The sequence below is a fragment of the Phyllostomus hastatus genome, unplaced genomic scaffold (genome assembly GCF_019186645.2).
Source record: "Phyllostomus hastatus isolate PE091 unplaced genomic scaffold, TTU_PhHast_1.1 phas_contig_62, whole genome shotgun sequence".
Taxonomy (NCBI): domain Eukaryota; kingdom Metazoa; phylum Chordata; class Mammalia; order Chiroptera; family Phyllostomidae; genus Phyllostomus; species Phyllostomus hastatus.
This window is the reverse complement of record NW_025333921.1, coordinates 20223374-20250025: the sequence shown is the minus strand read 5'-3', so window position 1 is coordinate 20250025 and position 26652 is coordinate 20223374. Positions and strand designations below refer to the sequence as shown.

General features: G+C 38.5%; 1 protein-coding gene across 2 annotated transcripts in view; it reads left to right on the top strand.

Annotated features, from left to right (window-relative positions):
* HMG20A (high mobility group 20A) overlaps positions 1-26652 on the top strand; it is a 98115-nt gene that overhangs the window by 45965 nt on the left and 25498 nt on the right. For both annotated transcript variants that reach the window (XM_045848580.1, XM_045848579.1), the window contains exons 3-6: positions 6676-6823; positions 9288-9500; positions 14084-14216; positions 15180-15211. In XM_045848580.1, coding sequence (XP_045704536.1) covers positions 6676-6823; positions 9288-9500; positions 14084-14216; positions 15180-15211 — 526 coding nt within the window. The remainder of the gene's footprint in view (positions 1-6675; positions 6824-9287; positions 9501-14083; positions 14217-15179; positions 15212-26652) is intronic.

The following is a 26652-nucleotide window of genomic DNA, read 5'->3' as shown; positions in this document are numbered from 1 at the left end:
AAATCCAACAACCAAGGAGTTAAAAAAGAAATATTCATTGAGACTGCACCACAGTGCAGCAACGTGGGTTGTCCCACCCTGACAAATACCTAAGGCTCCACCCCTTACAATGTAACAGCTGCACCAAGACAAATAAGGGCCAAATGAAAGAACAGATCAAAACTCCAAAAACAGAACTAAGGGATGAAGAGATAACCAATTTATCAGATGCAGAGTTCAAAACACTGGTAATCAGGATGCTCACAGAAATGGTTGAGTATGGTCGCAAAATAGAAGAAAAAGTGAAGGATGTGAAAAGTAAAAGAAAGAAAAATATACAGGGAACCAACAGTGACGGGAGGGAAACCAGGACTCAAATCAACAATTTAGACCAGAAGGAAGAAATGACCATTCAGCCAAAACAGAATGAAGAAACAAGAATTCAAAAAAAATGAGGAGAGGCTTAGGAACCTTCAGGACACCTTTAAGCATTCCAACATCCGAATCATAGAGGTGCCAGAAGGAGAAGAGGAAGAACAACAAATTGAAAACTCATTTTAAAAAATAATGCAGGAGAATTTCCCCAACCTGGCAAAGGAAATAGACTTCCAGGGAGCCCAGGAAACTCAGAAAGTCCCAAAGAAGTTGGATACAAGGAGAAACACACCAAGGCACATCATAATATATTACTCAAGATTAAAGATAAGGAGACAATCTTAAAAGCAGCAAGAGAAAAGGAGACAGGTACCTACAAAGGAGTTTTCATAAGACTCTCGACTGATTTCTCAAAAGAAAGCTTACAGACCAGAAGGGGCTGGAAAGAAGTATTCCAAGTCATGAAAGGCAAGGACCTACATCCAAGATTGCTGTATCCAGCAAAGCTTTCGTTTAGAATGGAAAGGCAGATAAAGTGCTTCCCAGATAAGGTCAAGTTAAAGGAGTTCATCATCACCAAGCCCTTATTTTATGAAATGTTAAAGGGACTTATCTAAGAACAAGAAGAAGATCAAAAATATGAACAGTAAAATGACAAGAAACTCATCACTATCAACAACTAAACCTAGGGAAAAAAACAAAAACAAACTAAGCAAACAACTAGAACAAGAACAAAATCACAGAAATAGAGATCACATGGAGGGTCAGCAGTGGAGAGGGGAGAATGAGGGAAAAGGTACAGGGAATAAGAAGCATAAATGGTAGGTACAAAATAGACAGGGGGATGATAAGAATAGTTAGGAAATGGAGAAGCCAAAGAACTTACATGTACATACGACCCATGGACATTGGAACTGGGAAGGGGGTGGCGGATTTGGGTAGGAGAGGGGGTCAGGGGAAGTAGGACAACTGTAATAGCATAATCAATAAAATATTTTTTTCAAAAGCGTAATTGGTAGGTACAAAAAAGTTTTTGCCAAAGAAGTGTATTTAATAACAGATCGAAGTGTTAGCTAATCCCTAAGACGAATTGTTTTAATATTCTTTAGAGCTCTTTAAAAATAGACTACACTTTTTAATTCTGTTTCCTTCCTTCACATTTTCTTACCTTATTAATATCTGCCTCTCACCTTGCTATGTAGTCTTCTTCTCCATGACTTAGCTGAAGTCTGCCTATTGCTAAACTGATTTCATTCAATGCAAAGTTTTCTGAGTGTCTACTATGTGCCAGACACCATATATTAAGTTCGGAGCACCATATATTAAGCAATGACCAAAACAGGTTTAAATCCCAGTCCCTGTAAAGCTCAAATCCTACCAGGGTAGTCAGACAAAAAAAACCAGGACAAATAAGTGAAATATATACATACTGTTTTGATAAGAACTATAGATTAAAAAATAAAGTAGGATTTGGGGTTCAGTGTTAAATAAGATGGCCCAGAGAGGCTTTAATAAGAAATTTACTTGAATGAAGACCTAAAGGAAGTATGATAGCTAGCCTGCAGTTATCTGAGGAACATTATTCTAGGCAGAGGGAGGAATGAGTGCTAAAATCCTGAAGTAGATGTGTTCCCACCTTTTAGAAATAGCTAAGATGGCAGTGTGGCTGGAGCAGAGTATATGAGGGGGAGAGGAGTAATTGAGGGCCACATCAGTGCTTCTCAAACTGTAATGTACATATGAATTGCCTAGAGAGCTTATTAAAATGTAGGTTCTAAGTTAGAAAGTTGAGTTAGGACAGGAGATTCTACATTTAATAAGCTGCCAGGTAATGGCTGTTCTGCTGGTATAAGGCCCATGTTTGAATAGGAAGATACTAGATCTTACAGGATCTTAGAGGTGAGCACTTTAACTGTAACACTGAGTGAGATGAGAAGGCATTGGAGGATTTTGAGGAGAATGATGTGATCTGACTTATTTTATGATAGGATCTGACTTATTTTATGATATGATGTGACTATTACGTTCAGAATAAAGTGAAGAGACTAGGGGCTGGAGCAAGGAGACCAGTTAGGCTCCTGAAATAATTTTAGGTGAGAGTTGGTGACTAAAAAAACATCACTAGTGACTTTGACAAGAATATTTTTGATGGAGTCACAAGGGCAATAACCCCATGGGAGTGGGTTTCAAAGATGATGTGATGTGGCGGGGGGCGGGTAGTGAAAAGTGTAGAATTCTAGATATATTTTGAAGGTAAACCAAACAGGATTTCTCTGAAAGACCAGATCAGATGTAAGAAGGGAGAAAAAAAGCAGTCAAAGATAACTCCAAGGTTTTGGCCTAAAAGAGTAAAGAGGTAGAATTAACTTGGATGGGGAAATGGAGAGGTAGGGGATGGAATTTTAGGAGCTCAGTTTTGAAGATTTTTAAACTTGAGGTGATAATTAAGAGATGTCTGTGCAGAGTTGTCAAATAGGCAAATGATAGTCAGGTTCAGAAGTTAGAGGAGATCTAGTGTAGAAGGAGAAACCTGGGAGTCATCAGTATACATATACTAGCTTTGTTACAAAACAGACCTGGCAGGGGTGGGGTGAATGATATACTATTACTGAATGGACCCACCCTTGTGCTCTGGGGGTCCCCCCATCCCATACTACTTCACCTTGCCTGCTGCCAAGGAAAGACATCTCTCAATGCCAGAGATTGGTGAAAAGGAAAAGGATTATTTAAAGAGTTATACAAACTTAAAAGAGTAATGACCTAATGTCTTCATTGAGATCCCAAAGTCCTTTAGAATACCCACAAACGCACAGTCCTTCCTTCCCCCCTCTGCCCAGTCGGGGGTACTGTATCTCAGAAAGAGAAATAGAAGTCCATGGCTTTTCTCTGCCCAAGCCACATGATTCCGAAAAGACCCCACATGGCTGCCGTCCCCGGGTTTAAATCCCAGCGCCAATCTTCCTTTGCCACACTATTTCCAACTCCTTCCACAATTGGCCACAGCTGCCAGCATTCCCATATTTCTCCAGCTTTACTGGGCTGCCATAGTAAGTATGGTCAGATGTGGCCCTGTGGTGTGAAGCCATTCATCTCCAAGCTCATATGCATGCTCTGTAACCAGGGGGAGCTGCCCCCCCAGTTACATCTTCAGTGGAAGTCACTCTCATCCCCCTGGCTCAAAGCATGACCACAGCTATTTAACATATCCATGAAACCAGTTAAAGGTTATAGATATGTTAAATGACCATTCTAGAGATTATCTGCAAAACTGTTGCTATGCAAAACAGCTCTAGGTGGTCCTGCTCCTTGCATCCCATCCCCCAAGTTCAGACTTGGGGTAAGAACATCCTATATGTATTTTTCCCTATTATTTCCTGGACATCAAGTTCTGGACCCCATTACAAATCCCTCTTTGCCCCCACCCTTGGCTGTACCCTGTTACAACTTTAAAGGTGTGAGACTTGATGAGATCACTGAAGAAATGATGACTTTGTAGATAGAAAAGAAGAGCTCTAATGCCTGAACTCTGGGATACTCCCAACATTTAGAAGTAAGGCTGAAGAGAAACAGTCAGCAAAGACTAAATGGGGTAGTTAAAAGGGTAACTACCCCAAAAGGGTAACTTTTGAAAAGGTAACACAGAAAAACCAGAGTGTGGCCCTGGAAAACAAGTAAAATGCAATGGGAGATCATCAACTGGGTCAAATACTTCTGAAAGATCAGGCAAGATGACTGATAAATGACATTGGATTTAGCATGGAGGTAAGTGGTGACCTTGACAAGTGTTTGTAAGCACTGTCTGTTTTGGGTTGGGTTTAAGAGAGAACAAAAGGAGAGAAATTAAAGGCAATAAGTATAAACAATTCTTTGCAACAAAAACAAAGTCAATAAGTATAAACAATCCTATAAAAAGAAAAAAGAAAAATGAAGTGGTATCAAGAGAGTGGGGTATGTATGTGTTATTTTAAAAGCAATAATACCATATCTGTGTGCTGATTAGGCCAGTTCAGTAGAAAGGAAAGAATTGGTGTTGCTAGAGAGGGCAGAATTGCCAAAACTATGTCTTTGAGCAGGCTAGCAGGTGTGGGATCCAGGGCACAAATGGAAGGGTTAGTTTTAGCTAAGAGCGTGGACAATTTATTCATAGGAACAAAAGAGACCTTTTTTCTCTTTTTTTTTTTTTTCAATCTTTATCCAGCTTGTCGTATCTGAGGCATTTAATGCCTTTGACTACTCCCCTCTGATTTCTATTTCAGTCAGAGACTGATAGGATTTGTACTCTTTCTGGAATGTAGTTCTCATATTTTACTGAAATAAATATGTGCAGGACTTAGTAACTTAAAAATTGATGGCACAGTTGTAATGAGAATGACAGTGAGAGAACAGGTAGCCTAAAACATCCAAAGTAATTGAACTATTGGAAAAAAAGGTGCTGGGATCATACTGGATCTCTTCTGGCTCCTCGTTTCAGAAATATAATTGGCATTGAGTTCATAGATTCTCTTACCCTTTTTCAAAGGACCTTAAAAATGTAGGAAGCTACTGCTTACAATAATCTATTAGGTTTTCTAAAAAGGGTTAGAAAAGTATAAACTTCTTTCATTTTCAGGACAGTCTGCATGTGCTTTCACTCGTTTCTCAGTACACTGTAATCTGGTTATTTCCATAATGTCACTAAAACTACTCCCTAAAATTGCCAGCAAACTTTAGGTCTTCAATTTAACAAGATACTTTTAGCCTTTCTTACTTGACATCTGCAACATTGTACTTGGTTAATAACTCCTTAAAAGTCTTCCTGACTTGGCTTCTGTAACAGTATTCTGTCCTAAGTCTCTTAATGCCCTCTTTTCTTAACCAGCTCTTTTAACACTTGATTCTAAAATGATACTGTGCCATCAGAGTTCTGTCCTGACATTTCTTCTAACTATCTTTCTGGAAAATGTCTAGTAATTTCCATTGTTTCCATGGGCTGATGCCTCTCAGATCTGTCTCATTTCTTATCTTCATTTCCATTCTCTCAGGGCATGTTTCCAGTTGTCTGTGGGACAGCTCCACGTAATTATTCCTGAAATGATTCAAACTTACCATTTTCTTGTCTGTCTGTCTCTCTTACACACATGCATGTGCACACACACTCTGCAACTGTTACCTAGGTTCATAGTATATAATCACACAATCTGGAAACCTCAGAATTACAGTTGGCTCTTCTTTTTCCTTCACTATATTCTGTCATTAAAGTTCTCTCTGTTCTATCTCTTAGCTTTCTATCCCCTATTCTCTATCCTGCCTGACCTTGTCTCTCAGTCTGTTGCAGTAGTTTCCTGATAAGGTTCTCTTTCTTCTGTTACATCATGTTCTTTCTGCTTGTAATGACATCATTTACCTGATGAATGCCTATTCATCTTTCAAGACCTCCTCTGTAAAATCTCTATTAACATCCTCTCCACACATATAAAACTTGTCATAGCCTCTTATCATGCCTTTACAGCGCATTTTGTAAACCCACGTTTCACTAATTATGTACCTATAACCCTATAAAGTATGCATATTCTTCCAGAACAATAACTGTTACTTTTATATATCTTCCTCCACCTCTCTCACTCCTTCCCCCAGAAAACCTCAAACTCATGCCACATGGTGTTGTCTTTTCTTTCATTTCTTTATCCATGTGTGATAGTGTATCTTCTTGTGAGATCTGGTTTGCTGACCATCTAGAACAAATGGTGGCAACAGAAAAGAAATATATCTAATTCATTAACGTTTATACATGAACTTACTGAACTTGAAAATACCATTTTTAAACAATCCTGGTTGCCAATAAACATCATAATCCTAGAAAGAATAGTCTGTGGAATGTACCATAAGACATTTCTTACACTCTTCAAGAACTTTCTTATACTGGGGGAAAACTGCTTCTACAATTCCCATTCCTATTCTCTTTTTCCATTAATAGTATTTTCCCTTTACATTAGAGATACATGAAAGGTAGTATATAAAAATCAGACTTTGTTGCATGATCAGAACTAAATTGTGAAGTCTGTATGCTGAGGGGAGAGAGAATATTTTGGGAAAAAATTTATAGCTGTTTTTAGTAGTCTTCATGGAACTGATATGATTCAATCAAACACTGAAACCGTTATTTAATGCTCTGTAACTGCTGTGGAGATACTGTTTACATTTACACAGATTGATGTGGGGGAATTAATTCGAGAACTGGCCTATTATGCTTTTGCTAGCAGGCAAATTTGTCTTGAACCTTGATAAATGAGAGTTTGATGCTGTTGATACTGAACTGTTGCACTTCTGCCTGTTATTTTTCAGGCTAACCCACCCAGAGATTCCATATAGTAGTGGAGCCACATCATCCACCAACAATCCAGAATTTTTGGAGGCTCTCTCCCAAGGTCAGTTGCTTCAGAATGAGCCTTCAAACACAGCAGAAGGCAATGAGCAGAGGCATGAAGATGAGGTAAGCTGAAGTACTCCTTCTGTTACTTATCTCTGAACCTTGTAAAGAAGCAGGCAGCAGGTGTCCATCATCTGGCTTTTTTACATTCTGCAAAATTTTCTGTTTTATGTTAAATATTTCTTGTTTTACATTGAATCATATTAATAGTTTTAATGACATGAAGACAGGTAGACTCGTTTTACTCCTAAGAAATTTCTACCTGCATCATATTAGATGTTCAACAAATGCTTGTTGAATGAACAAATGAGTTATTTCATTAAATAAGTATTTAATGAGAAGTCCACACACCTGTGTTCAAGACCACACACATCTCCCCAAGCCTTGCAGCTTGTAGTTGTATGTGCACAAAGAATTCACACCACTTACCAATCATTCCACCTTCCATGGGGGTATCTTTAATTCACATAGAAATTGCATATGGGCCTGCATAGTTATGGCCTTATTGGACTTCCAGTGTTACTCACAAATAACTTATTACATTGTCTCTGTTTTAAGGTACTCTTTTTAGCCATAGAAGAATACTATCATTAATTTTTATCTTTCTTATTTAAAAGAGCTGATTTTTTTATGATGGCATTCTTAAAGGTTATGATGAATGCTTAAAGCTTCTCAAACATCTTAAACATTAGCTTTAATGTTACAAGGTTTACAAAAAAACAACTGACATCAAATGCACCATTTGCCTGGTGGTGAGTTATTGCACCATTTTTTATGTACTTGGAAGAGTATAGTACTGTATTTAATATTTAGGTGTTTTTGTCGTATTTTGCTTATCTTTTTTTTTTAAGCTGTAATTTTTTTTAAGATTTTATTTTATTTTTTATTTATTTTTAGAGAGGGAAGAGAGGGAGAAAGAGAGAGAGAGAGAAACATCAATGTGGGGTTGCTGGGGGTCATGACCTGCAAGCCAGGCATGTACCCTGACTGGGAATCGAACCTGCAACACTTTGGTTCGCAGCCCGCACTCAATCCACTGAGCTATGCCAGCCAGGTGCTTATCTTTCTCTTCTCTGAAATAAGAATTCTTGTATCCATAAAATATACTAACTGATAGGTTATATGTATACATAAAATTATGAAACAAATACATGATGTCCCTTGCATTTCATTAAAAAAGACAAGGAAAGGGGCCTGTAATAAAATATTAGTGGTACCTCAGTCCTTTTGTTGTACCTTTTTTAGAGGTGATTTAATCTTTATATATATATATTTTTTTAATTGATTGTAGAGAGAAGGGAAGCAAGGGGGGACATGGAATTGAGAGAGAAATATCGATCGGTTGCTTCTTATGTTCCCCAACCAGGGACTGAACATTCAACCCAGACATTGCCCTTCTTGACTGGAAATGGAACTCACTACCCTTTGGTTTTATGGGATGATGCTCCAGCCAACTGAGCCACACTGGCCAGTGACATCGGTTGATCCTTTTTCTTTTTTTTAAGATTTTTTATTTATTTATTTTTAGAGGGGAAGGGAGAGAGAGGGAGAGAAACATCAATGTGTGGTTGCTTCTTGCGTGCTCCCCCACTGGGGACCTGGCCTGCAACCCAGACACATGCCCTGACTGGAAATCAAACCAGCAACCCTTTGGTTTGCAGGCTGGCACTCAATCCACTGAGCCGCACCAGCCAGGGCCCCATTGGTTGATTCCTGTGTATGCCCTGACCTGAGACAGAACCCTCAACCTTGAATGTATCAGGTCTATGCTCTAACCAACTGAGCTATTCAGGCCATGGCCAAGGTGATTTAATCTTTTGATTTTAACTAATAACATATAAAGGACTCTGACTTTTTAAAATAAACATCTTAAGGAACAAATCATCAAGCCAAAAAACTAGACTTCACTTTGGATATATTATATTTACAGAAATTTTTCTAAGACTTAGGTATTAATTTTAAAGTGTACATGCTATCTACTATGGGAAATAAACTGGTCTTTGAGTGGTATCAACAGAAACACCCTTCATGAATAATTTTTAATCCCTGTGCTACAACTTGTCTCTTTGTTTGCCCAGTGCATGTTAAATCTTGTTCTGATCTACTGTGACAGTGTCTGCTTTTCTGACACAGCACTGTGTATATGCTGCATTTCTCATTTAGAATATTCCCCTGTTGGGAGTCAGGACTTGTTAAGTGCACAAGAAGGCCAACCTTGAGTGATCATGACCCCCCTTATTCTTATCTCTTGGGATTAGCATTAGAATATGCCCTAGTACAACAGTTTGTAGTGTGGTACATGAAAGGGTCTCTAAGTACACCACCTGGAGTCCCCTCTTGAAAACTACATTGCAGTTATTTGTACCTATGACAGGGAGAGCTTTGAATACGCAGGGCCTTAATGGCAAGAAAATACAACTCTTACCCTGTTTGTTTGTTAGCATTTATTAGTGTTATTGTGTAATTTGGGGACATTCTATTTGTTATTGTAATTTGGTTTTAGTTTTTATTTTGTCTTGTGTTGTAGCAAAGAAGTAAACGAGGAGGGTGGTCCAAAGGAAGAAAAAGGAAGAAACCTCTTCGAGACAGCAATGCACCCAAATCCCCCCTTACAGGATATGTTCGGTTCATGAATGAGCGTCGAGAACAGCTTCGAGCAAAGAGACCAGAAGTCCCATTTCCAGAAATTACAAGGATGTTAGGCAATGAATGGAGTAAACTGCCTCCTGAGGAAAAACAGGTAATTTTTTTTCTATTCCTGATCCTTAGCTTGGTTTTCATTATATCTCAAAAATAATCTCTGTCAGAAAAGCAAAGAGGATGAACAGTTGATTCTTCAGTTTTGTCATGTGCTTAGCAGGGTCCTTCATAGCTCTCTTCTCCAGCATAGTGGTATTCATTCTCTTTCAGGGTTAGCTTTAGGATGTGAGCAGGTGGAGCTCTCAACTAAAGCAGCTGCACTGGTATTTGATTTATAAGATTTTTGTGGTTATTCGATATTAGGAAGTTTATCAACATAATTTATTCCACCAAGTTCAATGAAAAGTCATGAATTAAATGAGAAAAGATCATTTCATAAAATTCTATTCACATAAGATTTTTCTTTAAAAGATATTACTGCCTTAATAAAATTTTTGGAGTTCTGACATATTTAACCTATTCGGGAAAATAAAGCAAGAATACTTTAATTCTTTCTCTTCTAAAACAGAAACTAAGCCTGTTATCAAACTGAAACAAATCCATTTGTTAGGGAGATTTGAGAGCAATTAAGAACAAAATAGCCATGTTCTGACTGAAATGTCACAAAAACAGAATGATTGTTGTGAGAGTAGCTTTGGGTTAAAAATTACCTGCATTCTCAACATCTAAGAAATACCTTTATTTCTTTTATGTCTTATACTCTTTTATACCAAATTGAAAAATACTGTTGGGAATTAACTGAATTCAAAACATTTCTTTTTTTAATAGATTTTATTGATTTTGCTATTACAGTTGTCCCATTTCCCCCCTTCACTCCCCTCCACCCTGTACACCCTCTCCCACCCACTTCCCCCCCTTTAGTTCATGTCCATGTATCATACTTATAAGTTCTTTAGCTTCTACATTTCTCATACTATTCTTACCCTCCCCCTGTCTATTTTCCACCTACAATCTATGCTACTTATTTTCTGTACCTTTTCCCTTCTCTCCTCCTCCCACTCCCCTGTTGCGATCTCCATTTCTGTGGCTCTGTTCCTGTTCTAGTTGTTTGCTTAGTTTCTTTTGGTTTTGCTTTAGGTGTGGTTGTTAATAATTGTGAGTTTGCTGTCCTTTTACTATATATGTCTTTTTTAATCTTTTCTTAGATAAGTACCTTTAACATTTCATAAAATAAGGGCTTGGTGATGATGAACTCCTTTAACTTGACCTTATCTGAAAAACACTTTATCTGCCCTTCCATTCTAAATGAGAGCTTTGCTGGATAGAGCAATCTGGGATGTAGGTCCTTGTCTTTCATGACTTGGAATATTTCTTTCCAGCCCCTTCTTGCCTGCAAGGTCCCTTTTGAAAAATCAGCTGACAGTCTGATGGGAACTCCTTTGTAGGTTACTGTCCTCTTATCTCTTGCTGCTTCTAGGATTCTCTCCTTCATTTTTACCTTGGCTAATGTAATTATGATATGCCTTGGTGTGTTTCTTCTTGGGTCCAACTTCTTTGGGGCTCTCTGAGCTTCCTGGATTTCCTGGAAGTCTATTTCCTTTGTCAGAATGGGGAAGTTCTCCTTTATTATTTGTTCAAATACATGCTCAATCTGTTGCTCTTCCTCTTCCCCTTCTGGTACTCCTATAATTCAGATGTTGGAACATTTAAACATGTCCTGGAGGTTCCTAAGCTTCTCCTCGTTTTTTTTGAATTCTTATTTCTTCACTCTTTCCTGCTTGGTTGTTTTTTTCTTCCTTCTGGTCCACTCTATTATTTTGAGTCCCAGTTTCCTTCCATTCACTATTGGTTCTCCGTGCATCTTCTTTCATCTCTTTTATGTTAACCTGCATTTTTTCATGTAATTTGCTCCCAAAGTCAACCAATTCCATGAGCTTCCTGATCACCAGTGTTCTGAACTGTGCATCTGATAGATTGGCTATCTCTTAGTTGCTCAAAAGGATGAGTCCTGGGGGATTGAGCTGTTCTTCTGTTGGAGACATGTCTCTCTCTCTCTCCTTTTTGGTCAGGTCACTCTTTGTTACAGTGAGGGGCGGAGCCTTAGGTGTTCAGCGGGGCTGAGCACCCCAGTTGCTAGATTGTGACGTTGTACGTGGGGGCGGGGGTGGGAGGAAACAATGGCGGTAGCTCCGCTCTCCTGGGACCTCAGTAACCCCCCTGGGATCTTGGGTTGCGCGCTCTGCCCTGGTCCACAATGCCGCCTCACTGGGTCCACCAGCCGCTGCTTGCATACTCGGGGACCACTGCTGCGCTGCAATCTCGCATGTCCTGGAAGGCTTACACGCTCGGTTGCCTTATGCACCCAGTTCTCCCCAATCTCCACACGCTGTGACCCACGCCCACTCCTCCTCTCCGCCCCTCCTACCGGTCTGGATGAACGGGTCTACTTCAACTTCTTGGCTGTCCGACTTCCATTCAGATAAATTCTCTATCAGTTCTGGGTGTTATTCTGCCTCTAAATTGTTGTTGTTCCAACCTTGGTTGTGCATGGAGGCACGGTGCATCCACCTATGCCTCCATCTTGGCCAGAAGTCCAAAACATTTCAAAGAGATCAGATTAAATTGCAATTTGAAGCTCTGTGTAAATAGAAGTGAAGCAAATAGAAAGCAGTGCATATCACCCGTTGTTTTGGGTCTAATGTATAAAGTATAATGGGATTATGAGTTGTACATATCGGGTTACTCTTTCGATTATTATTTCAAAATTAATGCATGGTCATTGTTTAAAATGTTTTCAGACAGTACAGAATGTATAAAGAAAAAAGCAAAACCTTCGCTTTTTTATGTATAAAGAAAAAACCTACCTTCGCTTTTTTACATAGGTAGGACAAGGGTGTGTGTGCTTGTTTTTATTTTTTTAACACTCTATTTGACAATAATTTCAAGTGTGCAGAAAGTTACAAACATAGAATAGTACAAAGAACATCCAAATACCCTTTATCTGTATTCACCTATTGTTAACACATTTTATCCTATTTCTGTGTTCACATATGTGCTCATATTCTCCAGCACAAACGCACTCACTCTTTCTCTGTTTCGCGCTCTCTCTCTCTCTCTCTCTCTCTCTCACACACACACACACACACACACACACACACACACACACACATTATATTTTCCAGAATCATCTGAGGGGAAGTTAAGTATATCCCTCAATATTTCAGGGTGTATTTCCTAAAAATGGACATACTCTCTTACACAGCCATAGTATAATTATCAACTTTGTAATTTTATATTAACATAATAGTTTTGCCTAACCTACCATCTATATTCCAGTTTTATTAATTGATATAACATCATTCCCCTATAAAAAAATTCCCCTCCAGTTCAGATTCCAGTCTAAGGTCATGTTTTGTATTTAGTAGTCAAATCTCTAGATTCCTTTAATCTAGAATATTTTCACAGACTTTGTCTTTTATGACATTAATGTTATTTAAAACTACAATCACTCCCTGTTTCTCTTCCCTCTTCTTATTTACTTTCAGCAGAACATTTGTCATTTTTCTGTCAGATGTTTCCTCATGATAAGATTAAAGTTATGCATTCTTGGTGAGAATACTGCATAGGTGGTGTGTCCTTTGTAGGGGACCATAGTGTCCTCCTGGGTAATTAATTTTGCTCACTCAATAAAGGTTTTCTCCCTTATAATTATTAAGTAGCCTGTGAAGAAAACATGCAAATCGCGGAATCAAAATCCCCCCCACATTTAGCATTTATTGATAAATTTTGCCTAATCTAATCTTTATCATGATGGTTGCAAAAATGATGACTTCTCAATCCTAGTATTTCCTCCAAACCTACCAGTTGGCCCTCACCATTCTAATCTAAGCAAGATCCCTCCTCCTGTCCCAATTTATATATTTATTTGATTGTTATTTATTGTTGGTGTAGACATTTTAATTTTTCCCCAGTGGTTAATAATTTATTACTGTATTTAAGTATTTGTACTTAAATTGTCCCAGATTTGGCCAGTTGGGTGTCCCTTGCATTTGGCTCTTGTGTGGGACAGGGTTTTTAACATACTTCCTGACTCTATTTTATGTTCATTTAGAAGCAGTATTTTTATATTTTATTTCTTAAACCTAATTGATGAATGAAAAGAACAAGGCATTAAGCAAAATTATGCTGTTAGATCAATGAACTTGGTTTAAATAATGAGTGGCACAAAGTATATAGATGCAAGCTCTTATATTAAATTCATTTTAGGTCCATAGGATGAAGTCATTCTTTTTTTTCTTTTTTCTTTTTTTTTTTCTTTTTGGAGGTCACTGTTTTTAATGTTCTTTCTGTCTTCTGACTTCTTAAAAGGCCAACTAATGTGTGAGATCATTCCCTCAGAATGGGTTAGGAATTAGAGAAAAAAAATAGTGTATCATCTTCTCTCCTGGGAAGACTAAATGTGTCTGTATGGTGTTCTTGAGGACTCTAGTAGCCATATGGAGTTTTGTATATAGGGTTAGAGAAATAACTATAATTATCTTCTTGTGAATTTTTTATGAGATCTATTCCCCATATACTTTTCTTTCCATGTTCCAGTTGTCCTTTGTGGCCTTTAAATAGCTCATTGATATTTTACCTAAATGAAATCTGTTCCTTGAAAATTACTCCACGTTTCTTTTCTAGCGCTACCTTGATGAAGCAGACAGAGATAAGGAGCGTTACATGAAGGAACTGGAGCAGTATCAGAAGACTGAGGCCTACAAGGTCTTCAATAGGAAAACCCAAGACCGTCAGAAAGGCAAATCTCAAAGACAAGGTATCAGAACCAGAACCAAATGTATTTGTAGTTTGTTGTATGTGATGAGTGTCACAAAACCTACTATTAGAGTGATAAATATAAAAGATACGTTCCTGTCATTTCTCTGTTATACTATGTTCATTTATAAGCATCATCTTGGAATTTTATTAAAATCATATTGCTCTCATTTATAAATTCCAGTTGGTTTCCATATCCAGTATCAACAATTTGGCTTCTCCTCCAAAGACCCCTTTTAGGTGACTGTGCTTTTTTCTGATTTCCAGTGTAGGCATTTCTCTGCCTCTAAACAAGTCTTTACTAAACTACATAACTGCCTTGCTTTAATGCCTCTAATCTCTTCATGTGCCATCTCCCAGCCTCAAATAACCATCCTTTTCATTCGTACATTCATGAATGCATGCTTTCAAAAAATAGGTATTGAGAACCTCCTATTACATATCAGGCTCTCACCTAGCCTTTAAGAAAGCAATATTGAACAAAACAGGCAAAATCCTAGTCTTCATGGATCTTTCATTAGTCATTAAAATTGTTCCTTCCACCCTTACAAGAATTGCTTTAAGTTCTCCTTCTTCAGGGAGCACTACAAAGACACCTTACCCACAAGTAGTCTGTCTTTCCTTCATTACTGCCGTCTCCTCACATGTGAGCCTCTTACTTGCTAACCTATAATATTGTGCAAACAGCCTTTGGCATATGTTTCATGTTCACCTTCTCACTGTTTTCTCCTCAATAGTAATCTGCTCTTTTTCTTGTGTCTAAATGTAACCTGTAAATACAGGGTTCCCTTTAAGTTTTGTTGACTAACTGATTAATAAAGCCATAAGAGAAAATAACATATGTTGTGATAGCCTACATATATACCAGCAGTTTTTGTAGTTTGGCACAATTGTTAGCTTGGGTTTAGTTATCATTCTGTTTTATTTTTCACCTTAATGTTCTCTTATTCTTCCATATTTTTAGATGCAGCCAGACAGGCCACTCATGATCATGAGGTAATTAGTTTTCTTTCTACGTATCATACATATATTCATAAAATGTTATTTGAAATGCTTTTGTACATTTTTTAATGAATGGCAGAGTATTTCCTATCTCATAATTCAGATTGGGTGAGTTGCTTTAGCTCAAGGATTCATAGCATATGACAGATACTTAGGTCATGAGTGTGCCCTTGAACTCCTGCCCCTAACTCCGGTCTTTTTTTGTGCTCCAAGAATTTTATTGGCTTTAAATGCTGAAGTTGGCTGGGACTTGAGTGAGATATAGAAATAAGGAGCAGCTGAAAGCTAAAAGTGGACCATATTTATCATCACCAAATACCTTACTCTGACTCTCAAAAACAGGTTGTTGTGTAGGGAATTTAGCAGTTGATTAAAGTGAACTATTCAGCTGCAGTGTCAACAAAGCACAAGTGATGATAGGTTGGTTCCTGTGCCTCCTTTTCTCACTGGCAACTATTTGTTTACTCGGCCTTTTCCCCTCCTTTTGGTTCAACCTCATCAATAGGAATTATCCCTATGTTCCTGTGTGTGCATTATATGATACAGGCCTGTGTGTGTGTTGGCTCTCCTGCACAGAGAGCTTGAAATATATTTGTAGGCTATGGTTAATATAGTCATGCACCACTTAACGGGGATACATTCATAGGCCGATGTCATTATGTGATTTTGTCATTGTGTGAACATTATAGAGTGCACTACACAAACCTGGAGGGTACAGCCTACTGTTGTATGTATATCACCTAGGCTGTATGTATACCACCATTGTATATGCAGTCCATCATTCACTGAAACAGTGTTATATGGCATGTGACTGTATGTTGTAAGAAAATAAAATTTGTAATTCCATCTCTTAAAATGCTCAGTAACTCCTCATTGCTTACCAAATCACATTCAATCCAGGTGCCCCAATCCTTCTCTGTGTCATACCTATGTTTGTATTACTTTTTTCTTGGAAATACTTTCTTTGCCTTAATCATTTTTTCTATGTCCACCCCCTCATTATCTCATTCTGCCTCTCAAAATTGTAGTTAATCAAGTTTCACTTCCTCTGTCAAGCTTGTCCTGTTTCCTCCAGTTTCCTTTAATCCTCACAGCTCTCTGTATTTCTTTTATGCATGTAGCTGAACTGACCTGGTGTTGAAGTTATTTAAGTGCTTCTATTACTCAGATTCTTGGATTGTAACCTCTTTGAAGGCAAGCATAGTCTAGTTTCCATCTTGGACCCAACCCCTATCACCTAGCATGATGCTCTTGCATGGAGGAGGCCTTCTATAAGTACTTACTTATTTTTAAACAAAACTCACTTGTTGAAATAACAGTGGAAATTTAGACAAAAATAATTTTCTGATGTATTCTTTTACATATATTTGACTTTTTAATAAATCAAAAAATCATTTCTGGGGGCTATAGTTTTCACACCTAATTTGGTATTGGTGACCACCTTCAGAACACTGAGAAAACATTTAGATTCACAACTTAAATAGATTTCTTATAAGTAAACTTTATCATGAATTTTAAACTGAGAAGCATAGTAAAGATTAGCATTTTGGTCTTCATATAAACCCAATGTAAACATAGTTATATATGACATCTCTGTGTTCTGACTAGACTGAAATATTATGAATTTTTTGCTTGAGAAACTGTATGTATGCTCTTTTTTAATTTTTAAATTATAATTAACATATATTAGTTTCAGGTGTATAACCCCATGATTACACATTCACATAACTTATAAAGTGATTTTCCCAATAATACTCATCTGACACTATCTATAGTTAACAATACTATTGACTATATTTCCTTTGCCAATATATTTTTCCATCTGGCAACCGTCAAAATGTCCCCTGTATCTATGAGTCTATTTCTGTTCTACTTCTTTATTTTGTTTTTTATATTCCACATGTAAGCAAAATCATCTGGCATTTGTCTTTTTCTAACTTACTTCACTCAGCATAATACCCTCTAGGTGCATACATGTTGTTGCAGATGGCAAGGTTTCATTCTTTTTTTTACAGCTGAATCATAGTCTATTGTATATATGTACCACTTCTTTTTTATCTGTTCATCTATTGATGAACTCACTGACTACTACCATATCTTGCCCATTGTAAATAGTGCTGCAGTGAAGATATGGATGTATATGTCCTTTCAGTTTAGTGTTTTGGGTTTCTTCAGATAAATACCCAGAGGTGGAGTACTGGGTCTAGATCTCCTGTTATAAACTTTGGTTTAAAGTCTGTTTTGTCTGGTATGAGTATTGTTACCCCAGCTTTTTTGTTTGCTTGTTTCTCTTTTCATGAAATATCTTTTTCTATCCCTTTATTTTCAGTCTGTGTGTCTTTTGATCTGAAGTGAATAGCATATTTAAGGGTCTTGTTATATTATCCATTCTATCACCATACGTCTTTTTTTAAATATCTAATCTTTATTATATTTTTTCCATTACCATTTAGTCTGCTTAGACCCCTCTCCCATCAGCAGTCACCACACTGTTGTCCATGTCCATGAGTCTTTTTTCCTTTTTATTCAACCCTCCACCCCATAACCTCCCCTCCCCCTACTAGCTGTCATCTTTTCTCCATCTATGAATCTGCCTCTGTTTTGCTTGTTAGTTCAGTTTGTTCATTACTTCCCACATATGAGTGAAGTCATATGGTATTTGTCTTTTTCTAACACCATGTGTCTTTTGATTGAAACATTTAATACATTTGCATTTAAAGTAATTGTTGATAAATATGTATTTATTACCATTTTATTATAATTTTGATCTTTTTTTTCTTCTTAAAGAGACACTAACATTTCTTGCAATGCTGGTTTGATGGTGATGAACTCCTTCAGCTTTTTCTTGTCTGAGAAGCTGTATCTGTCCTTTGATTCTAAATGATAACTTTGCAAGGTAGAGTAATCTTGCTTGTAGGTCCTTGTTTTTCATCACTTTGGATATTTCTTGCCAGTCCCTTCTGTCTTGCAGTTTCTGTTGAGAAGTAGCAGACAGTCTTATATGAACTCCTTTGTTGGTAACTAACTGCTTTTTTCTTCTTTCAAGATTCTCTCTTTATCTTTAACCTTTTCCATTTTAATTATGATGTATCTTGGTGTGGGCCTTTTTGGATTCATCTTGTTTGGGTCTCTGCAGTTTTGGGAACTGCATGTCTATTTCCTTTGCCAGGCTTGGGAAGTTTTTCATCATTGTTTCTTGAAACGGTTTTTAATTTCTTTCTCTTTTCTTCTTCTAGTACCCCCATGATGTAAATGTTGGTACCCTTGAAGTTGTCCCAGAGGCTCCTTACACTATCCTCATTTTTAATTTTTTTTTTCTGTTCTGCGTGGGTGTTTTCTGCTTCCTTATCTTCCAAATCACTGATTTCATTCTCTGCTTCATCTACTGTATTGTTGATTCCTTCTAATGTATTCTTCGTTTCAATTAGTATATTCTACATTTCTGACTGGTTTTTTATGTCTGGTTTTCATGTCCTTTTTTTTATGTTGTTGAAGTCCTCACTAAGCTCCTTGAGCATCTTTCTAACCATTATTTAGAAATCTGTAACTGGTAGTTTGCTCACTTCCATTTAATTTTGTTGTTCTGGAGTTTTCTTCTGTTCTTTCATTTGGAACCTATTTCTTTGTCTCCTCATTTTAGCCACCTCCCTGTGTTTGTTTCTATGTATGTTAGGCAGAGCTGCTATATCTCAATTTTGCTCAAGAGGCTTTTAATAGATGTCTACAGGACTCAGTGGCATAGCCCTTCGCAATAATCTGAGCTGTGCATTCATCAAGTGCCCTGTCTTGTGGGCTCTGCATACCCTCCTGTTGCAGTTGAACCAATAAGGTTATTGCTATTGACACATCACTGGGAGGGATTGACTGCCAGGCCAGTGGGCTACAAGGTCCAGCTGCAAGTACAGTGGACCTGGTACTGTGCGGGGGCCAACCCCATAAAGCAGGACCTGCTTCAGTGGGGCTTTGGTACCTGCCAAGTTCGGCCCTTTAGTATGCTGCTCATGGAGGTAATTGGGTTGTAATCGGCATAGTCTGAAGCTGCCCACTGGGTGCACTGACCAGGGTCAGCCACTGCCTGTTTCCTGCCCAGAGTCACCCCAACATGAGCTACAGAGCAATATGCAAATGGTTGCTACTTGTTCTGGGCTTAATGTTTCCTTACAGAGGCCAAGCTGCAAACCAGGGCTGGCTGCCACTAGTGCCAGGCTTGAATCCACTTAGCAACAGGTACAGGATACACAGAGGCCAGATGCTGCTTGTTTGAGTGATTTTAGGAAAGTCCCAAGCATTAACCAAGAGAGGCCATTTGTATGGAAAAGTCACTGGAAATGGCTTGGATAGGCCCACACTTTGGATAGGGTAGGGTCTCAGGGATTCATCAGGGGAGAGCAAACAGTATTAGCTAGGTTGATGGAGACTCCTATATGACACCTGCTTATTGTCTCTGGGGACAGGGCTCAGCAAAGGAATAATGTCCTCTGCCAACACTTTTGTCTTACAGAGAGCTGTCTCTTCAGCACTTGTCCTAAAGCCAGACAATTCGGTTTCTGCCCATATGTCCCTGGGGCTTTTTGAGCTGCTGCCCCAATACAGGAGCTCACGAGGAGGGAATCTGAGTAAATTGGCATGTGGGATCTTTAAAATGGATGTCTGGGATTCTAGGAGCCCTCCATCTCACTCAGCCACAATCACCACTGGTTTTTACAGCCAGAAGTTACAGGGACTTTTCTTTCCAGCACTGGAAACATGGAGTGGGGAGCCTGGTGTGAGGCTGGGACCCCTTGTTCCTCAGAGAAGACCTCCACAGCAGAGGAATTCCTCCAGTTTTTAACCACCGTATGTGGGTGTAGGGCCTGCCCCTTCCACATCTCTGCCCCTCCTGTCAGTCTAGATATGGCTTCTTCTTTATATCTTTAGTTATAGGAATTCTGTTCAGAACCACTTAGATTTCAAGTGATTCTGAATTATGGTTGTTCTGTAGTTTAGTTGGAATTAATGCTGTGGTTGTGGGGGGTTCCAAGTACCATGTTTACCTACACTGCCACATTGACTGGAAGGCCCTGTATGCTTTTTATTTTAAATTATAATTGTGTTGTGTTGCAAACTTCCCATATTGCCAGAAACTTGCGTAATTATGTCCTTCTCTCTTTTTGTGTGTGTGCCCACCATTGTAGTACCATTTTAATACTTTTTCCCCCTACTAAGCTATTCTTTGTAGCTCCTTTATTCCTAATGGTTAAAAAGAGAATTTGGACAGTAATATAAAGCACTAAATCTACACTTTCTTGTCAATCTCCTGCTCCTTTCATCACTATGGATTTTGCCGGCCAAACCACATGTGGCATTTTTGTCCTCACTAAAATTAATTGTTGCAGTCAGTGAAGATTTGATTGATTTGGTCAGTTGTAGAAGCTGCTGCTGATGATTTAAGAAATGAAGATTTTTATTAAAGTATATTTATTCAGTATGATATAAATTTCTATGATTTATGAAAAGGAATAGGTGTCTATATGATTTTCCTGTTTCAGTATTACACATATGTTAACCCAAACAAAGGAAAAAAGAACAGAGTAGGTGGAGGGCCAGAGTAGTTTTTCACATGTCTATATAGTAGACTTTATAAATCTGTTTTATGCCCACATCAGGATAAAGTTCTCTTAGTAAGGTTATTGACCCATTTAATGTCCCTTACTTTATGTTTTCCTTTTTTCATTGAATATCTTCACTAAACTAGGTAACTTCAAAACAGTGGCAATAAAAATATTGGTTTGATAGTTATAAACATAGTTACTGTTGCTGATGGTTGGCGCCAATTCAGCACCAACAGGAACTCCCAATTTGGGGTGAGAGGGAGAAGGAAACTTTATTTAGTGCAAACAGCTCAATTGTGATACAGCACAGCTCTGAGAACAACACAGCTGTGAGGCAGCCCTGGGGCCAGGCCTCTCTCCTGGCCAGATAGCTCTGCTCTGTTTTTTGATGGTCTGCTTTGTGCTGTGCTTTGGTCTACTCTGTTGTCTGCCAGTTGACTTTAGCCTGGGCTGGTCTGCGAGATGTCTTCAGTGTTTAGCTCAGCTAGTGAGATGTAGTTTTCAGTCTTTGGTGGAAAGGAAAAGTGCACTCTCAGCCAGAGGGTAGCTGTCTTGTATAGACACAAGTCTGCATTCCTGGTCCCTGATTGGTTTGTCCTCATTCAGATGAGGACTCCAAATCCTTACAGTTTGATTGGTCCACAAAGCACTTTCCTTATTGGTCAGAGCTGTGCAGCTCCAATTGGACGAGGAAAGCTTCAGTCCTATTGTTTGACATAGGATTTCACAACTCCTTTTTAAGGGCTGGCTCAGATGGTAGAAACAGTGCAGGCAGGCACTTCAGTGCAGGCCTTTCCCCGAAGTGCAGTTTGTGAGAGAGGCCCCTGTGTAGAAATGGCTGATAGGCTCTGTTTTCTAAAATTTTAGCCATGTTAACCACCAGGAGCCCTTCTTGGGTGTCTTTTTCCTCAGGGGTTACATTACACACTGATTCCTTACATAATAACATCTTAGTATAATAGGAGTTCAAAAAAATAAGAAAGTACTATGAATGAAAAGCAGGCACAGACGGCCCCATGGAAAAAGGAACTGAATCAGAAGTTAAAGGTGACCCAGGTTTTATGGGGGCACCACCAGGTGGATAAAATAGACTGAGCTGAGTTAATAAGCAAGTTAATAAAACAGCAAGTACCTTATAAAGTACCTAAAACATAATAATACATGTTCATTTTCCTTTACTTTTTTTATTAGGAGTAAAATGACAAATGCAATAGAATAGTCTTTGAACTCACTTCAAAAATACTAAAACCTCAAATCCTCTCAGCTGACCCCTTCGTTTTGTTGGTGAGGAACATCACTTGCCTCAAACAGGAAAGAACTTCCCCAGAATGATGCTGGATTAGAGGCAGGAATGAAGCCCAGGCCTGTATATCCCAATCTAGCATTCTTGGCAGCACATGCCATGCTATATAGAATTAACTAAACAGTGTTGAAAGTTAAAATGGACTTTCCTGGTTGTCTGAGATGTCAGCAAAATTTGTTGCTGGTTAAGACAGAAATTATTTGGTTTGTGTATAGTAAGAAACCTATTGTATTTCTAAATGGAATTTGGATTCCTAAGACACTGTTACCAAGGCAGGTACTGAAGAGAGCTGAAGAAATGCTGACCTGAAAGCCATTCAAGCTGTTCTGCATAACAAACAGCCTGGCACACAATATTAAGCACATTCCTTTAAGCCAAGAGCATTTGAGAGAAGCATATCACAGACTATGAAATTCTGACCCTGAACCTAGGTCACAGCAAAATAAATGCAGTTCAGGAGGGCCTTTATTCACTTACCACCCACACAGTATATAGAATTAAAAATTAAAGGAAAGAACATTATTGCTCCTCTTGAACCAAAAGCCAGGAGTCAGTGTAGTGTTATTCTCAGTAAAGTGTCTACATCTTATGTGAGGACTGAGATAGAAACAGTAATTTTGTTTCCCCTTTGATTTATGAGAAATGACAAAATGACACTCAACCTGAGCAAATTAGACCCTTTCAGTGAAGAGGTAATGAAATCCTTATGATTTTAATCCCTTGAGTGGTCCTTGGAGCGGCTTAAGTGTATCTCAGCCCCTGGGAGGACCCTCTTCATGTTGAATAATTTATGCAGTAATGGAAAAGTGTTGATGGCTTTTATTACCGCTCTTCTATTAAGTAGAATTTCTGTTGCTGTTCAGAGACTGAACAGTTTCATTTAATTGCTTTGGTGTTTCTTATTTTGCACTCTAAGAATCTGTGCCAAGGGGCAATGTGTTAATGCACCTACATGGTGCTGCCTTCTGCCCTTTTGTGGTTAACATGGTTTGGATCTTTCTGGCAAAAAGAGAAGAGAGTTAGCTGTCTGAGGAGGCTCATGGCCTTTAAGAGCACTCAGTACCATGGCAAATATTTAGACTTAGGAGTAGGTAATTGATGTCATATAAGCTTGTGCAGTTGAGTACGAGAATGAACATGGTCGGATGATAAAGTCCTCAGACTATCCTAAGTCATTTGTGGACTTATATTTGTATCTGCCATACCTTCAACATGTTGAAATTGTGTATCATAAATTTTCTCTTTACCTGCCCCAACCCAGTAACAGTTAAAGTATATGGCAAACTAGCCAAGTCAAGAGAAAGCCACTGTGATGTTTAAGGTCCCTTTTGAAATATGTATGGGCAAGCCTTTCTTGCCCATACATTAATTAGTTCTCTTAGAAATTCATTAGGAACTGGCTCTACATAGAGCTTTGCAAGTTGATGATACTTTGGTTATTTTCCAATTGTTCTGGGAAACTTTGCTTGCTTTCTTTAAGAGGTATAAGGGTATAATTACATGCCCAGCCCCCTTATAAGGCAGACGCCAGTATGAAAGCAGGAGTTTGGCTGTCAGGATTTCCCCACAGGCTGATAACTGCTTAGCCTTTCTGTTGGACACCAAATCATATTTGTGTTCCGATACAGAAGACTAGTGGTGGCAGAATAGGAAAAATACATTTGGTGGCAGAGTAGGAAAAATACCTCTGGCTTCTAACATGCTTTTATAAGAATGATTTCTATCCCTGCCTGCTGTGGCTGACTGGATTGAGTGCCAGCCTGCACACCAACCAAAAGGTGGTCAGTTCAGTTCCCAGTCAGGGCACAGACCTGGGTTGTGGGCCAGGTCCCCAGTTGTGGACAAGCAAAAGGCAACAGATTGCTCTCTCTCTCGCACATAGATGTTTCTCTTCCTTTCTTTCTCCCTCCCTTCCCCTTTCTCTAAAAATAAGTAAAATCTTTTTTTCTAATGATTTCTAGATTTTCTTTAACTGTTCTTTATTGTTGTAAAGGTTGTGTAGTCTTCACATTTCACTAGCAATTTCTTCAGTTCATATTTCTCATTGTTCTCTTTGCCAACTTATATATTTTAAACACTGTGCCAAGACACTTTTAATATTTTTTTAATTTTATTTTAATTATCGTTCAAGTACAATTTTCTGTCTTTTACTCCCATCCCAGCCCACCTACCCAGCCCTCCCCACCTCCCTCCCATTTCCACCTGCCCCTAGTTTTTGTCCATGTGTCCTTTATACTTGTTCCTATAAAACATTCCCTCCCGTCTCCCCTAAGGTCACTGTCAGCCTGTTCTCTATTTTAGTGTCTTTGGTTATATTTTGCTTGTTTCTTTGTTTTGTTGATTAGGTTCCTGTTAAAGGTGAGATCATATGGCATTTGTCTTTCACTGTTTGGCTTATTTCACTTACTATAATGCTTTCCAGTTCCATCCATGCTGTCGCAAAGGGTAGGAGCTCCTTCTTTCTTTCTGCTGCATAGAATTCCATTCTGTAAATGTACCATAGTTTTTTGATCCATTCATTTACTGATGGGCACCTAGGTTGCTTCCAACACACTTGACTGTTGTAAATTGTGCTGCTATGAACATTGGGGTGCATAGGTTCTTTTGGATTGGTGTTCCAGGGTTCTTAGGATATAGTCCCAGCAGTGGAATTGCTGGATCAAAAAGCAGGTCCAATTTTAGTTTTCTGAGAAAATTCCATACTGTTTTCCATAGTGGTTGTACCAGTCTGCATTCTCACCAACAGTGCACTAGGGTTCCCTTTTCTCCACAACCTCTCCAACACTTGTTTGTTGCTTTGTTTATGATGGCCATTCTGACTGGTATGAAGTGGTATGTCATTGTGGTTTTAATGTGCATCTCTCTGATAGCAAAATTGAGCATCTTTTCATGTGTCTCTGGATCCTTTGTATGTCTGCCTTGGAGAAGTATTCAAGTCCCTTGCCCATTTTTTAATTGGGTTGCTTGTCTTAGAGTGGCGTCATATGAGTTCTTTATATATTTTGGAGATTAAACCCTTGTCTGAGGTATCATTGGCAAATATGTTTTCCCATACAGTTGGTTCTCTTTTTATTTTAATACTGTTTTCTTTAGCCATGCAGAAGCTTTTTATTTCGATGAGATCCCATTTGTTTATTCTTTCCTTTATGTCCCTTGCTCTAGGGGACATATCAGTAAAAATGTTGCTGCATGAAATATCTGAGATTTTCCTGCCTATATTCTCCTGTAGGACTTTAATGGTGTCACGGTTTATATTTAAATCTTTTATCCACATTGAATTTACTTTTGTGTATGGTGTGAGTTGGTGCTCAACTTTCATTTTTTTGCACGTAGCTGTCCAGTTCTCCCAGCACCATTTGTAGAAGAGGCTATTGTTACTCCATTTTATGTTGTTGCCCCCTTTGTTGAATATTGACTGCAGAGACTTGGGTTGATTTCTGGGCTCTCTGTTCTGTTCCATTGGTCCATATGTCTGTTCTTGTGCCAGTACCAGGCTGTTTTGATTACAGTGGCCTTGCAATATAGCTTAGTATCAGGTATTGTGATCCCTCCTACTTTACTCTTCTTTCTCAAAATTGCCGCAGCTTTAGAGGTCCATATAAATTTTTGAAGTGTTTGTTCTATGTCTGTGAAATATGCCGTTGGTACCTTAATAGGTATTGCATTGAATCTGTAAATTGCTTTGGGTAGTATGGACATTTTGATGATGTTAATTCTTCTGATCCATGAACATGGTATATGTTTCCATTTGTTTGTGTCTTCTTTGATTTCTTTCTTCAGTGTTGTGTAGTTTTCTGGGTACAGGTCTTTTATCTCTTTGCTTAGATTTATTCCTAGGTATTTTATTTTTCTTTTTCCTATATTGAATGGAATCTTTTTCTTGATTTCTGCTTCTGCTGTTTCATTGTTGGTATACAAAAATACCTTTGATTTCTGGATGTTGACTTTGTATCCTGCTGTTTTGCCAAATTCATTTATTAAGTTAAGCAGTTTTTTGGTGGAATCTATAGAATTTTCTATGTACACTATCATGTCATCTGCAAACAATGACAGTTTTGCTTCCTCCTTTCTGATTTGTATGCCTTTTATTTCCTTTTCTTGTCTGATCTCTGTGGCTAAAACTTCCAATACTATATTGAATAGAAGTGGTGAAAGTGGACAACCTTGTCTTGTTCCCAATCTTAATGGAAAAGATTTTAGTTTTTGCCCATTGAGTATGATGTTGGCTGTAGGTCTCTCATATATGGCTTCTGCGGAAAATAACCCACACGCTGGAGAGATGGCGGAGCACAATCCTTTATTACGCGTGTGGGCTCAGAGGGGAATCCCAAATTCTGAGCAATGAACTCAAGCTGGAGTTTCCTTTATATGCTTGTTACAGGGCAAAAAGGGAGGGGGGAACAATTGCTAAAAGCAAGCATACAGAAGCAGAAGCGAAGGTTAGTGTTTTGGCCTTGAGACAACTGCTTATCGGGAAAGGCTGCTGTCTGGGAACAGCGGCTGGTCAGCTCCTACCTAACAATGGCTCCTGTTCAGCTATG